The following is a 25,640-nucleotide window of genomic DNA, read 5'->3' on the forward strand; positions in this document are numbered from 1 at the left end:
AAGTCTGAAACCCCCAGTTTGAATAAAGGTTTTCCCCCTTACTGCCTCTGTGACCATAGGCAAATCACTTGACATTATTAGATTCAAAAAATTGTCTTAGGCCTCTCTCCTTAGACTTAAAAATTGTACTTTTTCAATTAATAATTCATTCTTTCTCCTTCCCACCTTCTGCCTAAACCTCCTCCTCCCTGCTTTGAAAAGAAAAAGGAAAACCTTCATTTACCGCAGCTCCTTTGGTAGAGACAAAGACCCAGAAACTAAGGAAATGACAAATGATTAGGCAATGGCTGAAACTTCATGGCATTTAAATGGAAGGCAATATCATGGCACCCTAAAAATAATGAAAATAAATGGTTTCTGAGAAACCCAGGAAGTCTTGTACTGAGTTGTGGACAGTTGGGAAGATGTCTTTCTCTTCCCTTTTATATCTAATCACCTTATCTGATGATTGAGTTCTCATTCTCCTAAATCTCATGTCAAGAGGAAATAAAAGTAATAAAAATGATCCCTCCACTTAGGTCACTCATTTAGCTTGACCATAGGAAGTCTTCTAAGGAAGGTCAGGTGCCCCTGCCATAACTGTCCCCTTGGGTAATATCCCCCCCAAAGCTCCTATAATAAAAATGAATGACCTGGAATCTGAACCAGGCCAACATGGGATTTAAAGCCTAAAGGACCTATAGGCATCATCTAGTTCAGGGCTTCATATTTTTTTGTTCAGCCCCCGAGACAGTTTACTGAGGCTTAAGATCTCTTCTCACAATGATGTTTTTAAATAAGTAAAGGAAAGACTAAATTTCAGCTGGAGGCTAGTGGGGGAAATTTTATATCTTTTTTTTTCATATTCAAGTCTGCAAACCCCCATAAATTTTTTTTGATTTTTTTTAATTTAAGGTTTGATAATCTTGGGGCAGCTAGGTGGCTCGATGGATAGAGCATTGAAGTCAGGAGGACTTGAGTTCAAATCCTATATCAGACATTCTTACTAGTGTGACTCTGTAATTTTATCCAACTCTTAAAGATCTAATCCTTGATTTTTCAGGAAATAAAATTGCAGTTATGTGACTCACTCAATGTCACACAAGTAATAAGTAACTAGCTTGGATTTGAGCTGATGTTATCTGACTTAAGGAAGCAGCCATTTCTACATCACTTTTAGGCTTAAAATGTGCTTCATACCCATCTTTTCCCTTCCCATGCACCATCCTACAAGGTTATGAAAAACATAAAGGGGCTCAAAGATTTTGTCTTTTTAAAAATATTTTCCCAATTACATTTAAAGATAGTTTCAAAATACATCTTTTCTGTAAGATTTTGAGTTTCACATATTTTACCTTCCTTCTTTCCCTCCCCCTTCCCCATACCTGTCACAGGTTGCAACATATTAGTCATGTTGTGGAAGAAGATTCATAACATGTGAGAAAGAAAAAGCATTCAACAAATTATGCATTTCTCAGGATGTGGCGGGCATTTTCCATCACAATTCTTTTAGAATTGCCTTTGATCTCCCTATTACTGAGAGAAGTTAAGTCTGTCATAATTGATCATCATATAATGTTGCTATTGAGGTGTGCAATGATCTCTTGGTCCTACTGACTTCACTCAGCATCAGTTCATATAAGTTATATAAGGTTTTTCTGAAGACTTCATTGTCTTAAAGGGTGACCAGCTGACCAGTCCTTGCCTCAGCCTAGCACACTGAGAAAGCTAAAACAAATTGACAAACTCCTAATGATTTCATAGGTTCAGATCAATGGTGATGACTTACGTCTCTCTTCTTCTTTCACAGGGATCTTGGGGTGAGAAGGGCAGCCGAGGGCACAGAGGAGAAGATGGAGAACCAGTGAGTTACCATAGCTCCTTCCTCATTGTTTTTCATTCAGGAAGGACTTTGGCCTTCCAAAAGGGTACTTTTGCCCTAGCTACTGGATGAACACCTATGGCAAAGCCAGCTGACTGATGTGACGTAAAGTTCCTTCTTGGCCCAGCATCAGCCTTCTGGTCTCCCAAGGTTGCTGATAGTTATGACACTACTGGGCCCTTCTCCTTGCAAAGTTATAGTCTACCTATTTGTGCCTTCTCCCCTTCAGGCTCTCCTTGGTGTTCATTTTAACTTGATTTCACCTAAAAAATATATTTTCATTGGAGGAAGAAGGTTGAGGGAGAGTGTGTATAACCCTAACCCCACACCTTCTCTAAGATGACCTTTACCATATCTAAAGGTGCCTCATGTGGAAGTCCTTTCCATAGTCCATATTCCATAGTCCATAGTCCTTTCCAAAGTTGCCTCATTCTCAATTAGCAATCTCTGCACTGCAGAGGGCACCCCCCCCAATATAGACCAGCTTCTTGTATTAGTCATAGCTTTTCCTTTGGCTCAACATGATCACTCCTGGTGTGAGCACCCTATATTCCCAATAGAGTCCTGGGAGGGTGGGCACAAGATGCAGGGGCTTACAGATCTTGAGTCACAGTATAAGTTTCATGGCAAATACTATATCATTCTTTGATGGTATTTCTGAGGTAGCAAGGGGTGGCAAATAGAGAGTCAGCCTTGAAGTCAAGGAGAGCTGAGTTCAAATCCTGCTTCTCACATACATACACCATGGCTGTGTGACCCTGGGCTAGTCGCTTAATGACTCAGTGCTCAATCCAACTCTCCTGTACTCTAAGTTGTAGAGAAGGACTTGGTGTACCCTGGGAGAGAATCTGGCGGATTCCCTATCCCTATTACTGTAGAGTTTCATTTACAGAACAGAGCTCAGAGAGGAGGTGGGAGGCAAGGGGGTGGGGTGAAGGGAACCTGCACTAGCTTTACAAATAGATTTGTCTACCTGTAGATTTGCTACCTATGGGGGCTCCCCAGTGCCCCATTCATTCTTCTAAAAGTCAGCAATCTGTAGTAGAGGCTCAGCTTCATTTTAATGGATGAGATTTATCTAAATGTTTTTGGTGTCTTTTCTCAGGGGACAAGAGGAGACAGCGGACCAGAAGGAGAAAGAGGTGCCCTAGGATGTCAGGGTGATAGGGGCATTAAGGTAAGAATCTGGTGAAATATTGTTTAAATCTTTATCTATCTATCCTCTATCTATCTATCTATCTATCTATCTATCTATCTATCTATCTATCTATCTATCTATCTCCCCTCTGTTTTTCCCTCTCCCCTCCCTCCTTTTCTACCTCTCCATCTCTCTTTTCCCTTCTCTTCTCCCTCCCTCATGCACTCTCTCCTCCTTCCTCTTCCCTTTCTTTCTCTCCCTTCTTCCTTCTTCCCTCCTTCCTCTCTCCTTCCTCTCTCCTTCTCTCTCTCTCTCTCTCTCTCTCTCTCTCTCTCTCTCTCTCTCTCTCTCTCTCTCTCCTTCCCTCTCTCTCCCCCTTTGTCCATGCCCCTTGACTCTTATTCAAGTCAGTATCCCCTCTTAGAATCTCTACAGAGTAATAGAGTCTATAAAACTTTAAAACATCCTATATTCAGCAACATCATCTCTTTTAGGTCTCAGTGATACCATCTGTAAAATGCCTAGGTTTTAAACTCCTTTGTCCTCTCTTTTCTATCTGTGCCTGTAAATAACTAATGTTTAATCTCTTTCAGGGAGTCAGAGGAATGGATGGGGATAAGGTACAGTGAAACTTTCCTTTTAAATTTGATTCGTTTGTTTTTATATTTGTTCCCAAGAATATTCTGTCAGTCCATGATCACAAACCATACTTTGTCAAAGAAAGTAGAGAGAATGACTTCAAACACTTACTTCTTGTTTCCTTTTTGATCTATCAGGGAGAAGAAGGAGAATATGGAATTAATGGGATAAATGGAGAAGAGGTAATTTCCCCTACATCCAATAGTAATTCAATAAATACCTTTGAAGCACCTACTGTGAACAAGCTCTGTACTAAGGGTTGGAGATACAAATAATAAAAAGATAGTCCCTGCTCTCAAGGAATTTAGTTTTTTCAAAATATTTTCATTATTAAATATTTACTAATTTTACATATAACTTTTTAACAATCATAGTTTACAATTTTAGGCTCCTATTTCTTTCCTTTTCTCCCATCTCTCTTCCCCCCCCCTTGAGAAAGCAAGCAATGTGAAATCACTTATGCATGTGAAGTGATGCGAAACATATTTCCATATTAACCATGTTGCAAAAGAAGATAGACCAAAAAAAAAGAGAAAAATAAAGTTGAAAAAGTATGCTTCAATCTGCATTCAAAGATCATGAGTTCTCTCTCTGGAGGTGGACAGCATTTTGAATAAGGGTCCTTTGGGATTGTCTTTCATAATCGAAGTAGCTAAGTCACTCAATTTATGATTACATAATATTGCTGTTTCTGTGTACAGTGTTCTCCTGGTTCTGCTCACTTCACTTTGTGTCAATAACAAAAGTCTTCCTAGGTTTTTCTAAAACTATCCCATGTATCATTTCTTTTCAGACATTAGTATTCTATCTCAGTCAGATGTCATAGTTTGTTCAGCAGCTCTCCAATGGAGAGCATCTCCTCTTTCCCACAAAAAGACCTGATGTAAATATTTTTTTTTGGTACAAATAAGTCCTTTTCCTTTTTCTTTGCTCCCTTTGAATTACAGACCTAGTAGTAGTATTGCTAGATCAAGAGTTAAGCAGTTTCATATCCCTTCGGGCCTAGTTCCAAATTGTTCTTCAGAACGGTTGGACTAGTTTACATTGAGGAACTTATGACCCAGTGGGGGAGACATTATCCCAAAGGAAGCTGAAAGAATGAGGTTGTTTCTAGAGGGTGGTGATGGTGATGTTTATGGTGATGAAAGGAAGAAGAGTAACTGTTTGCAAAACGAGGCTAACTGGAAAATCCTGAACCCTCTGCAGAGGGAGGTTTGGGGAGATATTCTATCCTCCAGTCCTCCAATCAGAGGAGAGAGTTAGCTGAGGAGATGTTGAGTATCAAAGCATCATCAAAGTCTCCATAAAGATGAGTCTTCAGTGGGCAATAAAAAAGGGAAAAAAAACACATTTCCTTTTCTTTTCTGTTTTCAGGGTTTCTATGGAACTCCTGGAAAGAAGGGAGAGAAAGGTGACCCAGGATCTCAGGTGAAATTTGCTAACACCTACTAGAAGTCAGGGTACTGTGGTGGTGTGGATAGAACACTAAACTCAGAGTAAAGAAGATCCAGGTTCAAATCCTGCCCCTTATTCTTACTAGTTGGTCGATTCATGTAATAGCTGAGCCTCAGTCTACCTACAAAATGGGATATTCTCATCTGTTATGAGAGACAATATGTTATAGTAGCCACTGAGACAGTTTTGGAGTCAGAAGACCTGAGTTCTTGTCTTGCCTTGGTAACTTATTTACATTTAAACCATTTGGTGTCTCAAGCACTCAGGACTGGTACCCATCACCATTGGCAGAGGAAGTTTTCTCATTGAGACTTCCCTTTGGCGATGAAATTACAGTCCAATTGCTGTTTTTTTAATTGTGAGTCTCAAATGAAATAATGTATAGAAAGCACTTTGAAACTTGAAGGTGATAGAAATTGCTGCTATTATTTACTGATAAACATATATTTATTTATAATGTATAAGTATCCTTTAATGTTTATGGCACAGGTGATTTTTCACTGTAACAATGAATGTGTTTCTTCCTAGAGTTTTTTTTTTTAGGTTTTTGCAAGGCAAATGGGGTTAAGTGGCTTGCCCAAGGCCACACAGCTAGGTAATTATTAAGTATCTGGGACTGGATTTGAACCCAAGTACTCCTGACTCCAAGGCTGGTGCTTTATCCACTACGCCACCTAGCCGCCCTTCTTCCCAGAGTTTTAAAGAATGACAGGTAGCTCCAAAGTGGGATGAGAATATTTAAGATAGAAACATCCAAAGAACTCAGGGGTATTTGGTGGGTGTCTACAATCCTCTCTTGTTGGATGGAAGCTTGCCACCAAATCAGTAGACAAAATGATAAATTTGAATAAAGCTTGGCTTGTGACACAAGATCAATCCTGAAAGCATTTGCAAATGAAGTTGTTGGGAAGACAATAGACACCAATGAAATGAAACTGCCAGCATCTCTGTTCATCTGATTTCATTATTCTTGGTGGTGGAAGTATCATGTTTGTTTCCCACCACTTCAGTCCCCAATATAATAAATAATAAAACAGTGAAAATAGAACTTAAGGTGAAATTGAGATAAATGCTAGACCAGACCACACACTTACAGAAGAAATCAGGATGGACAGCGGCATACTTGGAAATCAACTTTTAGCATCTCTCCAAGAGAGGAAAATTCCAAAAGAATGGAAAAGCTTATAGATGATATTATTACCCTCTCCCAAAAGAGGGTGTGAAAGACATTGATAGCCACTTACTCCTACTCTACTTTCTGGGTTTCTATGAAGATTTTAGGAAAATTATCTTTGTAAAAAGGGAAGAAAACTTAAACAAAAATATGAGAAGGGAATAGACAGGCTTTAGTGATTTTCTACAGCAGACCAAATTTGTATAATCACACATTTGAGAAGTATAAAAAATAGAATGTCCCCTTGTGTTTATTTTAATTCATTTATTATAAACAAACATTTGAATTAGTAGCACAACTTAAAACCTTAATGTCTCTCTTCCGACAAAATGTTTCATATATATATTATATATATTATATATATGTTAAGATAATCCATGATTCTAAGTGCATTTCTAGAGATGAACTTGTTCAATTGTACTTTAAATATTGACTTTGTATTTATACTTTAAATATAAGGCATAAAACAGGGAGCCATATGTTCACCAAAGCTGCCTAGAGAAGCATAAATCCCTCCAAATCCTGAAGTTCTCCAGATGTCCCTCTTTGCATGTGACTTCATGCTGATCACATCAATTCCTAGAACAGGGATGTTGGAATGTGGTCCTCCAAAAGAAAACTACCTAGCAAACCAACCCAGGGGGAAAGCCCAAATGAATGCAGAGTGCTATATTGTTCAGATGATATGTTGTTTTAAGGTAGTCCACTGAATAAGACTATTGGTATGCATCGTAGAGAGGCAACACAGACGATGAGAAAGAAGTAGTTCATCAGTTAAATGATGCTGTGTTTTCAGTGATTCCAAGCTGCTCCTTTTTAATAAAAATCCCCCCTTTTAAAAACCAATAGTCTTCTGATGAGTGACCCACAGACCTGGTGAGTGGTTCACAATCTTGTGGAGATTTTGGCATTCCAAAATTCCTTAGAATCACTGATTTTTTTAAAAAATTGATGTTTTATTTAAATAAAACTCTGCTGGATAAAGACAATGAATGGCAAGATATATTATTGTCATAATTTGACTTTATCATATTTATAATAAAGGATTATAAAACAAAATCAATATAAATTTTACCAGGGAGATAAATAACCTAAAATGGAAATAACAGAGACAACTAAGAGATGTGATACTTTAGGAAGAAACTAGTTTTCAGGGAGTCCCAGAAGATGGAAAGCCTAGGAAGGGAAGACCAGGGGGAGGGGGCGTTTGCCAACAGTAGAAGGGATGGTCAAATGGAAGAGTGGGTGATAATAGGTGGAACTTTTATATTCTCTATTGATACTCCTGTAATGTCAAGAAACTGGGAGGGAAACCCATCCACAGCTCAACATGTTGGGTGGACCACACATGGCATATTTAAAGGAGGTGGATATGAATAAGAGTCATGAGCCATGAGTAGGGCTGAGTTGTAAGCTGGACCGTCTGTGAGATCACAAGGAAGTAAACTCATCATAGTTTCAAATTAGATAATAACATTATCAAAGAAGAACCACACTATTGATGACCTACAAGACGCAAGATACAAGATGAAGCTTCCTTTTCTTTCTTTGTGAGGATTAGTTGGTTTGAGGACAGGGACAGTATCTTCTTTCCTTTTATACCTTCCTCATAGTGCATTGTAACTCACAGACAGAGTTTTAAAAATATTTGTCAAAAGAACAAGCAAATCTCTTATCAGGTAAAGTGTAAAAGACATCCACCTCAGCAAATACTCTCTCCCTTGTGAACATTTTTTCACCTTATAGCTTTCCGATTTTTAATTTCTCCCTATTGTGATTCTAGAAATTAAGTCAAATTTTTCAAACGCCAATTAAAGTGACCCTGAGAACTTACCATAGACTGGTAAAACCTCTGGCTCCCATTTTTAGCACAAGGCTTATGCCAAAAGCACTTCATATATGATGGAATAATTGATTGAGATAACGGTGACTTGGAAAATTCGTTTCCTTTTTCCCATGGGGTTTGTTGGCATGGACTGTTTATGACCAATCTGGGGTAGAGCATTCAAAGCTCATGTTGATCTGATCAATCATTCAAATACACTGTAACTTGTTTCCAACATAGTGATGTCATTTGGATCTTCTCCAAAACAAAGTACAAGAACCAACCAACTGCTGGTATTTAATGTTCTCTAGTACAAAACTTACTATAAGATGAAGTTATATGTCATCCCAAAAGTCACCTATAGTCTCATTCAGAATTTTCTTGTTTTCAGGGAAGCCATGGTTCCAGAGGCGGCCCTGGTGCTCGTGGCGGAAAGGGATTTCCAGGAGATCCTGTAAGCTAAGTTGGTTCTGTATTGTGCAGTTGGAACTGGCATTGCATTCCAAGTCCCAATCTTGAGCATGACATCATATGGATAAATAATAGAAACTCTAAGGGAAATAGTTCCTTTTTTCTAGGCCTACTGTGGGAGGAACGCTAGCGTGTCAGACATAGTTATGCTGAAGCCAGATCTACATTGAGACAACATCATTGTCTAAGATAAAAGCATCATTTAGTCACACTATGAATACTGGGAAATCAGCATATGGCCCCCTTCTTTTCTCTATCAAGACTGGCTGGAGAACTGGCTTAAATTCAGCCCTGGGAAGAAATGGACCTTTGGAAATTTGTTACCACAGGGTGTTCCCCTGTTTTAGAGAAAACCTTCTAACTTCATAGGAAGAATCTTTTATCCTAAAGGAATATATTTTTCCTCAGTGTATTTTCTTAACCTGAGAGTTTAGAAAGATATCTACTTTAATTCTCAAGTATATTATTACTCAGTGTGACTAGTGAGCTTATTTTTGTAGGGGAAAATATGAGTATACTTGGTCTTAAACTCCCCTTATCTAGAATTTTAAGTAGGAATTGTAATACCCAGGGAAATTTTAGTTTTACAGGGAGGAACATTGACCATAGGCCCTACCAATGTTAGGTAGGAGATATGAAGCAGTCCAGAGACAAGGAAGAAGCGGAGGTTGAGGGACTGGAAGACCGAGGATTTGAATGAGATTGGGATTGGGGTAGAGAAAGCAGTGAGTCGTCACTGCACTTGTCTATAAACAGAGACTATGAGCTGGAGGTCCATTGATGATAGCATCAAGTACCTAGGGAGAGTGGCATCATCTTTAAAGGAACAGAAAGATGATTGTAGGGTGATAGTGTCAGAAAGTGGCCATGGCACCAACTCTTTCTCCTGGTAGTCTAGAAAAGGAGTCACCATCCACAGAGACAACTAAAAGATGGTGATACCTTGGGAAGAAACTAGTTTTCAGGGAGTCCCAGGAGATGGAAAGTATAGGAAGGGAAGACCAGGGTGAGGGGGAGTTTGCCAACAATACAAGAGTGTTCCCAAGGACACGAGGGAGGGAAGGCAGAAGAAAATGGGGATGGAGGGGTAGAGCTGAGTTTACATGAGTAGAAGTGGTGACAGCTGCCTTTGCCATCAATTGTCCTGCTGATCCCAAGAAAGGGTCATGTTGGTCACAGGACTTTAAGAAATAGCAAAGGAAGACACTAAGGGAAGGCAGTCCAGGATCTAGGAAAGGAATGGACAAGCCTGGCTCTCCATGGAGTAGAAGGAGAGAAAAGGAAGCACAAACTTCCTCCCCCCATGTGGCATCTGAGGCAAAATCCAGAACTGGCACTATTTCCATCTCTGTTCTCATCTTTCCTTAGGGTGAACCTGGAAATAACAATTTCTTCAGAGGTTCTAAAGGATCCAAAGGAGAGCAAGGAAGACAAGTAATATTACAGACTGTACTTTTCCTACAATGAATCGTTTGTCTTGAAATTTATCTAATGATTTTAACAGACAGGAATACATGCATCTGTCCTTACAGAAAGACAAAATAAAAAAAACCCTGAAAAGTTTGTAGATCAAAATTTCTTTAAAAATCAAGTTAAATTGAATTGCCCCTGTGGGGCTGACTATTAAAAGGAAATCTATTGAGCAATAATTCTCTATTTGTATTTTATAAATTCATATTATAATGAAAATGGTAGGTGGTATAATAAATAACTCACAGGTCTTAGGAGTCAGGAAAACCCAAATTTAAAACCTGACTTGTCTTGGACAAATCCCTCAATCTCACATTTTCAGTTTTATCATCATCAAAATGGGAATAATAATTGCATCCAAAGTATAGGGTTTTTGTAAGGTTCAAATGAGATTATATAGTTATTCCTTCCACATAGTGGGTGGTTAGGGCCACAGAGTCCCCACAATATGGAAAATCCATGAAAAATTTTTTTATCTTTCCCTTCATACCAGAAAAGTCTGAATTTTTAAATTTTTCTTTTATGTGGTATTTACAGCATCTCTTGATGAAATTTGGACTAAGTATTTGTGCATAGGTTCGATGTTGTCTACCGACCTTCACATGACATCTGTGGCTTCCACAAAACTCCCCCCCAGAATCCTCATTTAATTTCTAAGGCTGACCCTTGAGCTATCATAGCCATAATGAGGAAATTTGTGATGGGGAAGGGATAACTGTAAACATAAAGTGTTTAGCCTTAAAATGCTAATTATATATATATATAATATATTTCATGTATATATGTGTGTGTTCTATTTACATTGTTTATATTTATTAATGGTTTTATTTCTATGTATTTTATAATAATATATGTAAAGTACTCTGCTTAAAGTGCTATTTATGTTACTTATTATATTAGTTAGTTATTATCATTAATTATTATTAATTCAGAATAGACACTTGGAGAAGAAATTATTAAGTTTCTGGCCAGGATATTCTAAGAGAGGTCACACAGATCACGGCTTTCTGGATTTCTTGGAAAGCTCTGAAGTAAGAGGACCTGGATTGAAACCTTGCCTTACCGCCTCTGTGATTTTGAAGAAATAATTTAACCTTCTTAGGCCCTAGTTTCCTTATCTGTAAAAATGGGAGGATTGACCTAGTTAATTTCTAAAGTTCCTCCCTTCTCTAAAAATATGGATTTATGGTCTTGATAGATACTTAGTTGGTAGATGTAGTATGCAGAAGATTCCAGAACATTGAGAAAACTGTGATTGTTTCTGAAGTATCTGAACATGTTATTCTGAACACCATTATTTTATTTCTAGGGCCAAAGAGGACCGAAAGGCACAGATGGTGGGCCGGCTGCAAGAGGAAACATAGTAAGAGTGATTCCCCGTCTTGGTATAGTTCTTGTAACTTAATCCAAAATGGAGAATTGGGGGAATCCATGATCTAAAGCATCTAGGAAAGATGTTGTGGGGTAAATCTGAAAAGATCTGCAATAAATTTAGATTTTCTAAAATTCCCTTCTGTGCTGACCAGATGTACTTGGAATTTTTTAAATTTACAAAATCCTGCAAAATGAATAAAAATCTCTACTCTATATTCCCTTCCTCCCCCAGCCCCTCACCATTTGGCAGATGGGAAAAATAATTAAGGGAAGATTTGAAAGGATCAAAACAAGTTGATAACAATGATAAATAACCCTATATAATCCTGTTGTACCCTATTTAATAGTAAGCTTAGCATGAGTTGGGGTTAGAGGGAAGATTTGTTTTTGCTGTTGTTTTTTCCTAGTGTTTTTTTGGTAAGGCAATGGGGTTAAGTGGCTTGCCCAAGGCCACACAGCTAGGTAATTATTAAATGTCTGAGGTCAGATTTGAACTCCCGTACTCCTGACTCCAGGGCCGGTGCTCTACCCACTGTGCAACCTAGCCGCCCCTTGCTGTTGTTTTTTAAGAGAGAATAACAGAATTGGCAGATAACCTTATTTTTGGTGACGCTGTCCTTCCTGAAGTTAGAGATGAACATTTAAAAGAGCTGCAGTGCTTCCAAAGGGCCAAGATCATGAGAAGAAAAAATCATGTGTTCCTCATTAGCAACAAAGAACAGGCAAAGGTTCCTATCTCTGGCATGGTGGTTCAAGGGAGGAAATGAAGCTTCTTGGCTTGGTTATCAATGACACATGTTGGCACCCTTTCTCTGTGGCTCTGTTGCATGTCCTGCTCCAGAGGGAGATGAACAAGAAACTAAGCAGAAATCTGTTTAAGTTTATCTCGAATCATGATTCCCAAGAGAAAAAGCATGTAATCATCTTGGTGAAGTTTCTCTTCTGCTTCTGGTGAAATATCTTCGAACCTTTGCCCATTTTTGTACAGGAAGAATGAACATCTTAACCAGAGGAAACAAATTGTCAAGGGTATTGGGGATGGGAGAAAAGAGGAAGCAAAGAGTCCTCCATTAATGAATATTTCAATGCCATTACTCTGCCTTGCATCCAGGGCTAATTCCAGATGTCCTGGTTCATATGTAGTCACTGGACCCAGATGACTGGTGACTTAGCACAGTCCTCCCCTCACTCAAATCCAATTCATGAGCATGTTTATAGCATCACCTCCCCGAGGTTATGTTCTTCAAGACTGAAAGACAAACATCATCATCATCATCATCATCATCACTATCAATGCCCATGGATTTTCAGAGAAAATCAGGGAAAATATTTTCATTTAACCAGTTTTGGGGATATCAGGATCATTAATTGTGTCTCTTCAAGGAGGGTTATTCAGAGGCGTTGGCAAGGGATAGGAGTTTGTACAACTAGTTCTTTCTTCATTCTCATGAAGCCTTTCTTATCTCTTGCTCTGGTTTTCTCTGCCCTTATTATCTCATTTCATTCTCATCCTTCCTTGTTAGCCTTTTAGGCTAGAAGAGAAAAATCTCTGGATATGCAACCAAAGAACCTAGGGGCAAATTATATCTCTGATCATTTACTTAATTGTGTGACTTGTCAACTCAGATATATTGAATGGTCCTATTGAACACAATAATGGGTATCTGGTTTAGAGAGGACCTTGAACCTTACAGAATCAAATCCTCCTGTTCTAACTTTCCTCATAGAAGACTGGAGAATCATAAAATTGTGCCTTTAGTCTCCCCTTTCTTCACCCATTCTTCCTTCCTCCTGAGTCATACTGTTTCCTCTTGCCTCTACTCAAGACATCATGAGTATACCTACTTCTACCAAGGTGTAAAGGATTGATAAGACCGATATTGTCTCCTTTTCCAGACGTGCTTTGCCAAAATACTCTCCATTCCTGCAGATCCCATATCTTTCACCTCTTTTTCATCCTCTTCCACTTTTTCTTTTGACTCTGAAATTCATTGATTGAGATTCAATTATTTCCAGGAATAGCAGGATCTGGATTCCCCCTTCCTCTCTCCCACCCCCCATTTGATTATTTTATAATTAACAAGTCAAATTGGAGAAGTCAAAGTAGCCAATAGATGGCGATGCTGAGCTATCATGGCTATGCAAGCCTTTGACTCCGCTCCCAAGACAGAGATGGGGAAGAAACTCTGAAATGAACAATTGATTGAACTTTGCTCCCTGATGAAAATGCTGGTGGCTTTTGTGCCAAAGCATGACTTGCCACTCTCCATTACCAATTTCCAAAGCATAGCGGCGGGCTGAGGAAAAAGCCCCCAGTGACCCTGGACCTCATCATCTCCCTCCCTCCCTGTCTCTCTCTCTCCCATACACACATCCAGAACAGGGGACCAGGATCAGGGGAGAGGCTTGGAACCCAAGTCATTCTGAATTAGAGCTGATGCCTTTGCAGAGACAGCAGGGAGAAGCCTGGGCCCTAGAGTCATTTGTTTCCTAGAGCAGCATCCCAGATAATTGGCAGTGGCTGTCAGAGGCTGTCTGGATCTGTAATGACTTTTAGATTGGTTTGCAATCAATCCCCCAAATATTAGGATGTAATTAAGTGCTTGGTGTGGAAATTCTTATAGAAAAGGCACCTTGGGGAAACATCTTTCAGGCTATATTTGTTGTGTGTGTCAATCAGGAAAGTTTTTGAGCAGCAGAGATTTTGGATTCATTTTAAAAGGCTATTTTCTTTGTCTTTTCTGTTTCAGGGACCAACAGGCAGAAGAGGGACCGATGGGCCAAAGGTATGTGCTGTGTGTATCATTTGCCCTTCATAGTGCAAATGAGGAGCCTTTTGGTATGCAGATGGTTTAGTATGGCATGAGCTGATCTGAATTCATGGATGGACTTTGTTGGAAACACCCCCAAGGGACAACATGATTTAGAGTCAAAGGCTTCAGGTTCAAATCTCGGCACTGCTATATGTATAACTTTAGCAAAGTCAACTTAGTCTTCTGGGGTTCAGTTTTCCTGCCTATATAATAGGTAGATTTTGACTGACATTAGGGTTGTCATGGATCTGGAGTCAGAAAACCTGATTTTGAATCTTAGCCCCACCACTTACTTCCTTTGTAATCTTAGGTAAGCAACTAACCCTTTCTGTGCCTCATTTTCCTCTTCTATAAAATGAGAGGTTTGAACTCTAAATCCACAAACGAGCTTCACACAGGATCCATTTGAAGGTGCTATGATTAAAAAGGATTTCTTGCAGAAAAATAGGACTTAACTGAGATTAGAAGGAAGTCATGGGCAGCTAGGTGGCGCTGTGAATGGAGCACCAGCCCTGGAGTCAGAAGTACCTGAGTTCAAATCCAGCCTCAGACACTTAATCATTACCTAGCTGTGTGGCCTTGGGCAAGTCACTTAACCCTATTGCCTGGCCAAAAAAAAAAAACCCTAAAGAAGAAGTGGGGAGGTTAGGAGGGAAAAAATTCCAAGGAAGGGGAAGAAACAGGGGAAACATTCATAGTCATGCAATTGTTTTGTGCAAAGCACAACAAGAAGGCCAGAGTATCTTGAAGGGAGGTACATTAGGAAGATCACTTTGACGGTTTGGTGAAGGAAGGACTGGAATAGGGAGAGATCTGCGGTAGAGAGCCCAACCAATGACTACTGGAATCGTCCAGGGATGAGATAATGAGAACATGCACTAGAGTCCAAGGAGAGGAGGGACCTATACAAGACATGCTACAAAGAGAGAATCAATGGGACTTGACAGCTGATTAGATATGGGGGTGAGAGAAAGAGAGGAATTGAGGATGATACTAATTAGCTGTGCTCCAGCCAGGAAGAGGGAAGGTTAGAAGAGGGAGAGTCTAGGAGGTGATGCTCAGAGGGATCCCCATAAAAAGTTAAGGTCTCCTGGTTTGCATAGTCCCTGAGGTCTCTTCCATCTCTGAAGCTTTGATCCAATAAATGATTCATCTCTATGATGCCTTCAGCTCTAAAATGGAGGCTTGTCTGACCCAACCACTTACCTTGTTTTACAATCCCACGCACTGGTAGCAATCTGCCAGTCTCCTTGCTACCGGTGGGAGTACTTGGGCAGGGCTCATTTAGGATGAAGCCAACTGAATTTATAGGCAGAATCTGCCTGAATGTAAATGTGCTAGACCAGAATTTTTTTAATGGAAATTTTGAATGGGAAATAAGAGGGCGAAATGCATCAACAGAATGAGGGGCGAGGCAAAGTTCAGGACACTGAATTTCTTGGTGCTAGAAAAGAAAAGGGGAGGTTTGAACCTGAAATCCATGGGTTGGACTTGCTCCCCACTATCTTGCTGTTTATATTGGGCAGATCTTCTGATATACCACTGAAAAAAAGTTAAGTAGAAAGATAAAGGCAGTGTGATCCAGAAAAAGAGTATGTGTTGTGGCAGGTCTCAGATCCTCACTGCTTTAACTCTGAGCAAGTCACCTGAAACCTCTTGGGTCTCAGCTTCCTCAGCTCTAAAATGAAGTATTAATCACCTTGAAGTGTTGTAAGAGAAATGGTATAGAAACCACAAAGGGATTCATCAGTGTGAATGCTTGCAGTTTATTAACATCTTGCTTTGGGAAAAAACCTTAATACTGAACATTTATCACACAGGGCCCAGATGGAAATATTGGCCCAAAAGGTGAAGATGGACCTGATGGACTAAGAGGAGCTGAGGTACATTTGAATAGTTTGAGTACATTCCTGAATAAAGTAATAAGTGCTTATGGATAAATGATATGGATTGTATTTCTGCATGTAAACACTACATAAGAATGATCACTTCATTCTTCTGATATCCCCAGAAATCTCTGTTCCTTATCATGGAAAACGTTCTAGATTGGTCCAAATCCTGGTCTTGTCACTTACTAGCTTTGTGATCTTGAGTAAATTATCCAATGCCTTTGGGTCTCAGTTTTCCCCAACTATAAAATGAGGGGGTTGGATTAGATTCATGATCCTACCAGTGATGTATAAAATGAGGGTAATAAGGAAGGAAGATGAGATTGATTTTAACTTGGTCTACCATTATACTTGTCTCTGCTGCATTTTAGGTCCCTGAATGAATGAATGAATGAATGAATGATGAATTTATTCATCACATAATATGTGCCCGGCTCTATCCCAAGGTCTGGGATTGAAAAGATAAACATAGAATACAGTTCCTACCTTGGAGAAGCCAACATTCTACAGAGGATGATAACACATAAAGGGAAAGCATTTGCCAGAGCAAGGAATTCAAAGGGAATGGTCATTAGAGTGATGGGGAAATTGATTGATAGTTCATTTCCAGAAATGATGGTATTGATGAACCCATGGAGCTTTCATGTAAAAAAGGAGACCCAACTTGATGGTTAGTGAGAATATCAAATTTGACCAACCAGTTGGTTTCTGCTAATTAGGTATCAGACCCAGGTTTCTACAGGATATAAGTCTCAAAATTAATTCAATTTGGAATTTAAGCATTTGGAAGTTGTTCAATTAATCTAATCCTCATGATGATGTTTGTCCTTCATTTTTGAAGATGATCATTACATCAGGGATGTGATGCCATGATAAGCATATGAATTAGATTTTAGTTAAGGGAGTGCTGTGTTAAGTCATCAGCCTTACTTTCTCCTCCAGAAACATCTGGGTTCAGTAGCCAGATATGAATCAGAATGATTGGAGATAACCCCAATTGCCTTAAATCTGGGGCACTAAGTGACTTGCCCAAAGTCACATAGCTAGTAAGTGTCTGAGGCCAGGATTTGAACTGAGGTCCCAATCTGATTCTCCCTAGATAATATCAGAATCCCAATAGCGGGAAAAGAAGTTGATAGGGTCACATATAAGGAAACCACATATAGAGAAGAAATGTCGTTATAATAATTTAAATGCCTCTTATATTCGTTCTCTCCCTATGTTTTAGCTTCTATTCTATTGCCTAGGATTTTTGCTTTAGTTCTCTTCTGTTTTCAAAAACAAACAAACAAAAAGTCCCTCCCCCTTGATTCAAGGTATTGATATTATCTTTTTCTTTATATTTAAATTGAAAGAAAAAAAATTAAGACACTTACTCTCACCTCTTCTCCTTCACTCACTCCTTGTGTTCTTTCATTCTTACTTCTGACCCCACCATTCCGGCCTGCCCTTGCTCAGAGATCAATTGCCAGATCTAATATCCCTTTCTAAAGCTCTGTATTTCTTGTACTCCTTTATTTCTTGATTCTCTCTCATTCAACAAAATCTTCCTAATAATTAGCATTGTAGAAAAGTAGACTGAGCTGCTTTAAAAGATAGTGGCTTTCTCCTCTCTGGTGGTCTTCCAAGCAGAGCTTAGATGACCACTCATATATTGTAGAGGTGAGTTTTGTTCATGCATTGGTTGGATTCATGCATGGCCTTTGAGACTCTATAATTCTTAAATCCATGATACCACACTCTCCTTATTCCTCAAACTGATAGTTATTTCTTGGTATCCTTCACTGATTCCTCATCTTTCTTTTCTCTCCTTGGTATGGATGTTCCCTTTTCCTCTATCCTTCTTTTCTCCCTCTAAATTTTCTTCCTGGATAATTTCACCTCCTTTCTTGGGTTTCATTAGCACCAATATTTAAGTGATTCCCAAATCTGATTATTTAATCCTAATCTCCTCCCCAGCTTTCAGTCTTGCATTTCTGAATGTTTCATGGGCATCTCCCCCTGGATGTTTCACCAGTGCCTCAAACTGCACATGCTCCAAACTGAACAAATTAACTTCCTGCATAAACCTAACCTTCCTCCAGCTTCCTTATTTTTATAAATGAGGCCACCATCCTCTAGTCTAAATCTTTCAAATGAGAAACCTTGAGGTCACTTTAACCACCTCCTTCATCCTCTACATTTCTTAAGTTGTCAGCCCTTGGTGTCACCTCCATGACCTCTACCACCTTGCAGCAGAATCTTGCATCTCAGTATTGAAAAAGTGGAAGGGAGCTCTGTTATCTATTCCACTCCATCCCTAAAAGGAATCCCCACTATAATATACTGGACGTGTGGTCATTCAGCCTCTACATGAAGACCTCCAAATAGGGGAGACTTACCATCTCTCTTAAGAGAAACCAATCTGCTTTTGAACAGTTCTAATAAAGTCTTAAGAAGTTTTTGCTGACATCAAACCGAAACTGACCTTGTTGCAACTTCTACCCATTGTGCAGGCATAGTCAGCATTGAATAAATGCTTGTTGGCTGACTGGCTGTTCGCTGGCCAAACTGGATGAGTCTAATTCGTCTACGTGATAGTACTTCAAATACTGAACGTAGTTATCATACCACCCTAAGCCTTCTCTTATTCAGTCTAAACATGTCCTGTTCCTTCAAATGATGCTCATGGACTTGAGTCATGAACTCAAGACCTTTCACCAGCCTTTGGAGGAAGCCTCCAGCTTTAATCAAAGTACTTCTTAAAATGTGGCAACCACAATTGAATATATTACTCCAGATGTTGTCTGGTAAGGCTAAAGGCTATCACCTCCTTGTTCCTGGAAGCTATGAGCCAACCTCCACATTACCCAAGGGAGTATGTCATCATCACCTTCCATATGTCCTATAACACAGTCTCAAGTCCAAGATCTCTCCTACTCATCCCAACTTCCACATAACTCAAAATATGCTTCATGGGGTATGGGTCTGCTAAAGTTATAGTCCTCATAAAATACTATCAGTGATTCCCTAATTTATTTTAAGATCTAATATAATCCACTTACCCTGCCATTTAAAGTCTTTCAAGGTCTACTAACAACCTACCTTTACCCTTTCACATTCTTCTCCTTCACATCCTCTAGGTTCCAAGGATGATTGAACCCATCTGCCTCTGTGCATTAGAACTTAGATTTAGTTGTTGCCAATTTTGTCCAAGGAACCTCATCATGGTCTTCACTTGGATTTATTGAACTTTACTTTTTCAATTCAGCTTTTTTTTTTTTTAGGTTTTTGCAAGGCAAATGGGGTTAAGTGGCTTACCCAAGGCCACACAGCTAGGTCATTATTAAGTGTCTGAGACCGGACTTGAACCCAGGTACTCCTGACTCCAAGGCCAGTGCTTTATCCACTACACCACCTAGCCACCCCACTCAATTCAGCTTTTTAAAAAATATTGCATGCTGACTTATGCCAAGTACTCATGATTAAAAACAAAGTATAGTCTTTTTCCTGAAGGAACTCATACATGGAACCAGGAAATATCTATGCAGACATAAATTGATCTGAGGAAGGAGAGAACAATTACTGAAGAAAAAGGGAAATCAGGCAATAATTCATGGAGGAGATAGTTGACCTTTGTAGAGGTCACCCAATACTCAAGTTTTAAGGATATTCTTATCTTTGGAATATCAAGATGCTCTAGAAAGGCAGCAACTCTATCAATGCCTCAGTGAGAGACCATCATTGGCTGGTTCCTTCCAGTGACTTTCCCTGCATAGATGTTGTCAAATGAATGAATGAGATCTTTAATTGGACCCTCTAGACCATTGCTTTTCAATTTTAGGCTTGCTGGATGGAGCCTTATGGTGAGGCAAGAACAAAAGCTTTTCCCTCCTATCCGTCACACATTAATTGCTAAGAAGAAATATTCTTTGTGTTTTGTGTGTGTGTGTCAAATGTCATAACCAGGGACAAAGTGGAAATACTGGACCTAAGGGAGAAAAAGGAAGTCCTGGATATAAAGGGCCTCAGGTAGGTGAAATTGACCTTTTCTTGTGTTGGTGACATGCCAAGAATTGATTTTCCCCTTTATTTCACTTGTCATCAATTTTTCTGTAATAAAGGCTTTAACCTTGCTTTTCTGGAGTCATATTGGTTACATCTCCCCCTCAAGGGACCAGGGGTATCTTGGCCTTTTTATAAGGTCTCTCCCCCCCCCCATACTCCCCTTGGATTACAGCCATTAACACTCCAGTTCTGTTTGACCCCTCACAATGGTTAGCTCTGACTAAGGGATTTGGAGATAGAACAAAAGCAGTACAGATGCATCCCCATCACACTTTGGGGACACCAGTAGACTCAGACTTCAGACAGCTTTGGTCCCATCAGATCTGTGTCCAGTTGCAATATCCCTGATGGATGAGTCTGGGTCTCAGCTCCCAGATCCTGCTGGCCTAGGTTCTGAAGGCCATCCCTCACCTTGGAGACTTGATGCTGGCTTAGTTGGGGAGCCAGCCAAACACAATAGATTCCCCTCTCAGACCTCCTGGTGATTCAGTCTCCTGAACTTTGAAAGCTGACTAGATTGCAGCCAAAGCACCTTTATCTACCAGCAGAGAAGAGAGAAAGGAATAAGAGGAGGACCTTGTATCAATGGTTTCATGCCCACTCCGGGGCACCGTCCTTATCCAGGGGCCCTCAGCAGTTGACCCTCCTTCTCCAATGCCAGCATATCTGGGAAAGAGCCCACACCAAGAGACTGACCAGAGTCAACTCTCTGAAAGCAGCTTAGTCCTCCTCATGCCCACACTGGAGTCAACTACAGAGTGTCCATACAGGTTCTAAGGCACTTCCATTACACAATATCATGTCTTCCTGGAAGCAGGTTCTTGGCTTCTATCCTGCCCTAAACACCTTTCCCACTTAAGCCTCATAGCCCAGGGATCCAGGCCCTCTGGGGCCATTGATCATGCCTTCAGAGAACACAAATCCATTTAATCTTAGTCTGAAATTACTTTTGTAGAAATCCTACTATTTAATGTCTATCATTCCAAATATAGACACAGAAGAGGGGGCTTTTAAAATTATATGTAGAGATACGCATATGCATGTATATATATCCATGCATAGAAGTATACTTTTATATCTCTATATATTTGTATATATATACATATATATATATATATATCTTTCTCCATATATATGGGGAGAGACACAGAGAGACAGAGACAGAGACAGAGAGAGAGAGAGAGAGAGAAAGGAGAGAAGAGACAGAAAGAGACAGAGACAGGGAGACAGAGACAGGAGAGAGGTGGGGAGGGAAAGAGACAAAAAGAGACACAGAGAGAGAGAGAGATGGTGGGGTATTTTGATTTATCCACACCATTCCCATCCACCCTGACATTAGTTGATTAAGAGTTAATTGTCTACATGCTGGTTTATTTTGCTAAGATCCTGTTGAGGAGGTTTACCAATGGATGAGAATTAATCCCATTTTGCAGATGAGTAAAAAAGAAGCAATTTGCTTGACTTCCCTAGTGTTGTTATTTTAATTAACTAACCGGCAGGATTAGAACACAGGCCTTCTTTCTCATCAGTGCTAAAGTCACATTCTTCCAAGGTTACCATTACTTTCAGTCTCCTTCCAATTCTTCCTTTTGGGTTGGAACTCCATCTATGATAACAATTTTCCCTAATCAGTTTTTTTCATAGGGTGGAACTAGTTCTTTTTAAACCAAGTTTTAAGTGATCTCTTGGCACGCACACATACCAAAGGGGAGAATTTCCCAGTGGGGTTTCAAAAGCTTCATTTTTCTCAAATGTTCCCTATCTTGCCTGCCATTTCAGGGGTCTTATGGATCAGCAGGAACTAAAGGAAGTCCTGGTAAACCTGGAATCTTGGGAAGGAAGGTAAGGCTTATTTCTTGTATATTTGGAAGATGGGTGTAGTGACCCCTAGATCTTGGGAAGACCTGGGTTTGAAAACTGATACTGATCTTTGCTGTGTGACCTAGATGAGTGACCATCTCTCAGCCTCAGTTTTATCATTCATAAATTGGGGTGGGGGATATTAAGACCTACCTCATAGAATTACTATAAGAATCAATTTATAGGTGAAGAAATTCAAGTTTAGAGAGTCTCCCTTAGACAGGCAAGAAAGTTGAGAATAGAGCCCTGGGTCTCCTCTTTCCATGGAGTCATGCTTCTTTTGAAGTGATGGCATAAGTTCCAAGAAGTTTTTCCTGGGATGACAAATTCTCTTTTTTCCTCTGAGAATTTTTTTAATACTCAGAACAGAAATATTTGTGTTAGAGGAGACCAATACACATATCCTTTAATGTGTTAGAAAACCACTGGCTCCCCTTGGGGACAATCCCTTTCTCAAGACCTTCCAATGCTAACTAGAGAGGCCACCCTTCGCACTGCCCAGAGAGAGTCTGGGGCACGTCCTTGGGGTCACTGGTGAACCCACATCTGAAAGCCTGGTCACTTTTTAGCAGGCTCTCACATTCTCATTTGACTCTGTAGGGAGAACATGGAATCCCAGGAGATAAAGGAAGCGTGGGGCCAACTGGATCACGTGGAATGCAGGTTTGAGTCTGGGGGGTTGCTTTCTTGTCAAAAAACCTCTACTCTTGAACAGCTAGGTAGCTCAGTGGATAGAGCACCGGCTCTGGAGTCAGGAGGACCTGAGTTCAAATCCTGCCTCAGACACTTAATAATTGCCTAGCTGTGTGACCTTAACCCCGTTGCTTTAAATTAAAAAAAAAAAAACTCTACTCTGAGATGGGAAGGAAAAGGAACCTAACTCAGAGAATCTGTGCTTCTTGGGACCCTGAGTTCTTTGAGAATCAGATAGATTGGGGCAGTGGTTGTCAAACTGTTCTCTAAGAGCATGGATAAGAATCCTGGGGTCTGGGAATTTATTTTTAAATTTATTTTTAAAAAATATTTTGAAAATTTTATTTGAACCAATCTGATGTATTCTATTGGGTATAGTTACCCACATTTTTCTGAGGAAGGGCCCATAGACTTGACCAGACTGCCAAAGGGGTTCCAGGCACAGAAGAGGTTTAGAACCTTTACTTACGGCCTCTACAAGATGTATTGCTTACCCCCTAACTGGACCTGCTTTTCAGAGGAAAATAAAGGATTGTTGTCATCTTCCCACATCTAACTAGATAGTAGAAAGGAAACGATCAGGATGGGAGAAAGTCGAGTCTTTCTTTAGTTCTGGTGCTCTAATAATTCACTGTCCCAAAGGGGGATGGGTTGCCTGGGCCCCAAGGTGGGCTTCCCCTCCTCAGAGTTATTCAAGTAGAAGCTGGATGACCCTTGTTGGGTATGTTCTACCAGCACTTTCTTTTCTTCTATGGGTTGGATTCGGTGGCTTCTAAGTTCTTTTCCAATTCTCTAAGTCTGTGATCAGGACTGGTGTACAGACCAAAATTACAGGGAGAAGCACTGAATTAGTTTTTAGAATGAAAAGTTAGAAATAAACTGGAACTCTAGAAGCTTCTTGGGAAGTCCTAATCTCCCCTCTCCTCTGTACTTGGGGAAGCTTTTGTTATAGCAAAAAAACATGAGACAGACCAGAAGGTGAGAAATTTTCCTGGACTAGTCCTTTCCTTTGGCATCTCTGGGCTATAGCTTCCTGGAGCATATCTAAAATCTACAGGGAGACAGTGCAATACTAGATGATCCCCATCGTCGCTTCCTCCACCCCTTTCACCTTGGGAATAAGTAGGCTTTGGATGGCTATTCCAAAAGGATAAGACCATGTTAACTTGACTGAAGACTTTTGCCAGAGTCTCCTCCTGGAAAGGTGATGCAGTAAATTTGAAATTCATTCTGTGTTCACAGGGAGACTTGGGCATTCCAGGCTATGGCCTCCAGGGAAGGAAAGGAGCTAAGGTAATTCCAAAAAAAGGCTTTCAACTTTGCTTACTCGGTGAATCAAAAACCACATGAGTACAAATGCACTAAGTAATGATCTGTCTACATTTGTTTATTCATCTTCTGTCTTCCAAATTACAGGGCCCAAGGGGACACCCAGGAGATGGTGGAAACAAGGTACCAAAAGCTTCACTTAAATTGCAATTACTGTAATAGAAATATCTATTTGCATACACAGATAAGCTTTGAGGACAGAGGGGAAGACAAATAGGGAGAAGTATTTTCTCTTGGGTCCTTAGTGGAAAAGAGTAGAACACAGCCCTGGGTATCTGGTGGTAAACATTGTTTTCTAAATAGGAAAGGGTTTTTTTAATTTATTTTTTCTTGTAAATTCCCAGCCTTATTTCACATTATTACCCTTTATCTCTTTATTCTAATAAAAATTAACCTAAGATGCAAAGACCTTAACTTAAAAAGGTGAAGGTCTCCTCCCTGCAACCAGGATCATCTCCAGTGGTCCTGACCCATCTCTGGCCACTGAACTCAGATGGTTCTAGAGGAGAAAGTGAGGCTGGTGATTTTCCACATCTTCCCCCCCTCCCCTCACTTAAAACCAAATAGCTTGCCAATCAAGACACCCCCCTTCTGATGCCATTGGCTCTTGTGGAGAACAAAGGATGAACAATAACTTCTTCCTGAATCTTCAGTTGTCTTCAGAATATATCTAGCTGGCACAGAAGCCCTCCTCTGATCCCCCCCCATTCCGAACGCTCTCTCCATTTTGAAACGACAGTGTACTCCATTGTTATGGCACAGTGGGGAACACTTGGGACCCAGAAGATTTCTTTTCCATAAGTTCAAATCTGATCTCAGGCACTCGCTGTGTGACCCTTGTTTGTCTAAGTTCCTTCTTCTGTACAATGAGCTGGAGAAGGGAATACCAAACCACACCAGTATCTTTGCCAAGAAAATCCCCCAATTGGGTCGCAGAGAGTCAGACACAACTGAACAACAAAGCAAAACAAGGCATAGTGTATCCCACCCAATAGAAGCTAAGGTCCTTGAAACTGGACCTGCCATGTTTTGTCTTTGTATCTCCAATCCCTTGCATGTAATAGAAGGTGATTGACTAATCAATGTTTGGTGAATTGAATTGAAGTTTCTTGCCACGGATCAAAAGGACATAGGAGAGACGTCTAACTATTTAAGTTTACTTCATTGCTTGATGAACTATTTTTAAAATTGAATTTAGAAATAGTCCCTTACAAGGGTCTATGAAATCTGCAGAATTCTTTATTTGGTCCATCCCCTAGTGGCCAAAAGTACCAGTACTAGTCAAACTCCCCCCTCCCTCTGCCCTCTCCCCCATCAAAGTCAAGAGCATCTGGAAAGAGAAGAGGCAGGAATGGTGCCTTCATTCCTTCCTTCTCATTGTATCTTTGAAGTAACTGCTTAAAATGGAGTGGACATTGGGGTGACTAGGTGGCGCAGTGGATAGAGCACTGGCCCTGGAGTCAGGAGTACCTGGGTTCAAATCCAGCCTCAGACACTTGATAATTACCTAGCTGTGTGACCTTGGGCAAGCCACTTAACCCCATTTGCCTTACAAAAACCCTAAAAAAACAAAAAACAATAAAATGGAGTGGACACACAGCC

The 25,640-nt window shown here is 40.1% G+C and overlaps 1 protein-coding gene across 1 annotated transcript in view; it reads left to right on the plus strand.

Moving 5' to 3' along the window:
• COL6A5 (collagen type VI alpha 5 chain) overlaps positions 1-25,640 on the plus strand; it is a 93,287-nt gene that overhangs the window by 20,094 nt on the left and 47,553 nt on the right. The window contains 15 exon segments of the mRNA XM_074195784.1: positions 1,790-1,843; positions 2,967-3,038; positions 3,593-3,619; positions 3,776-3,820; positions 5,013-5,066; positions 8,484-8,546; positions 9,932-9,997; positions 11,343-11,396; positions 14,158-14,193; positions 16,041-16,103; positions 20,058-20,120; positions 21,936-21,998; positions 22,617-22,679; positions 23,952-24,002; positions 24,126-24,161. Coding sequence (XP_074051885.1) covers positions 1,790-1,843; positions 2,967-3,038; positions 3,593-3,619; positions 3,776-3,820; positions 5,013-5,066; positions 8,484-8,546; positions 9,932-9,997; positions 11,343-11,396; positions 14,158-14,193; positions 16,041-16,103; positions 20,058-20,120; positions 21,936-21,998; positions 22,617-22,679; positions 23,952-24,002; positions 24,126-24,161 — 810 coding nt within the window.

Source organism: Macrotis lagotis, chromosome 7, assembly GCF_037893015.1.
Source record: "Macrotis lagotis isolate mMagLag1 chromosome 7, bilby.v1.9.chrom.fasta, whole genome shotgun sequence".
In the NCBI taxonomy this organism is placed as follows: domain Eukaryota; kingdom Metazoa; phylum Chordata; class Mammalia; order Peramelemorphia; family Peramelidae; genus Macrotis; species Macrotis lagotis.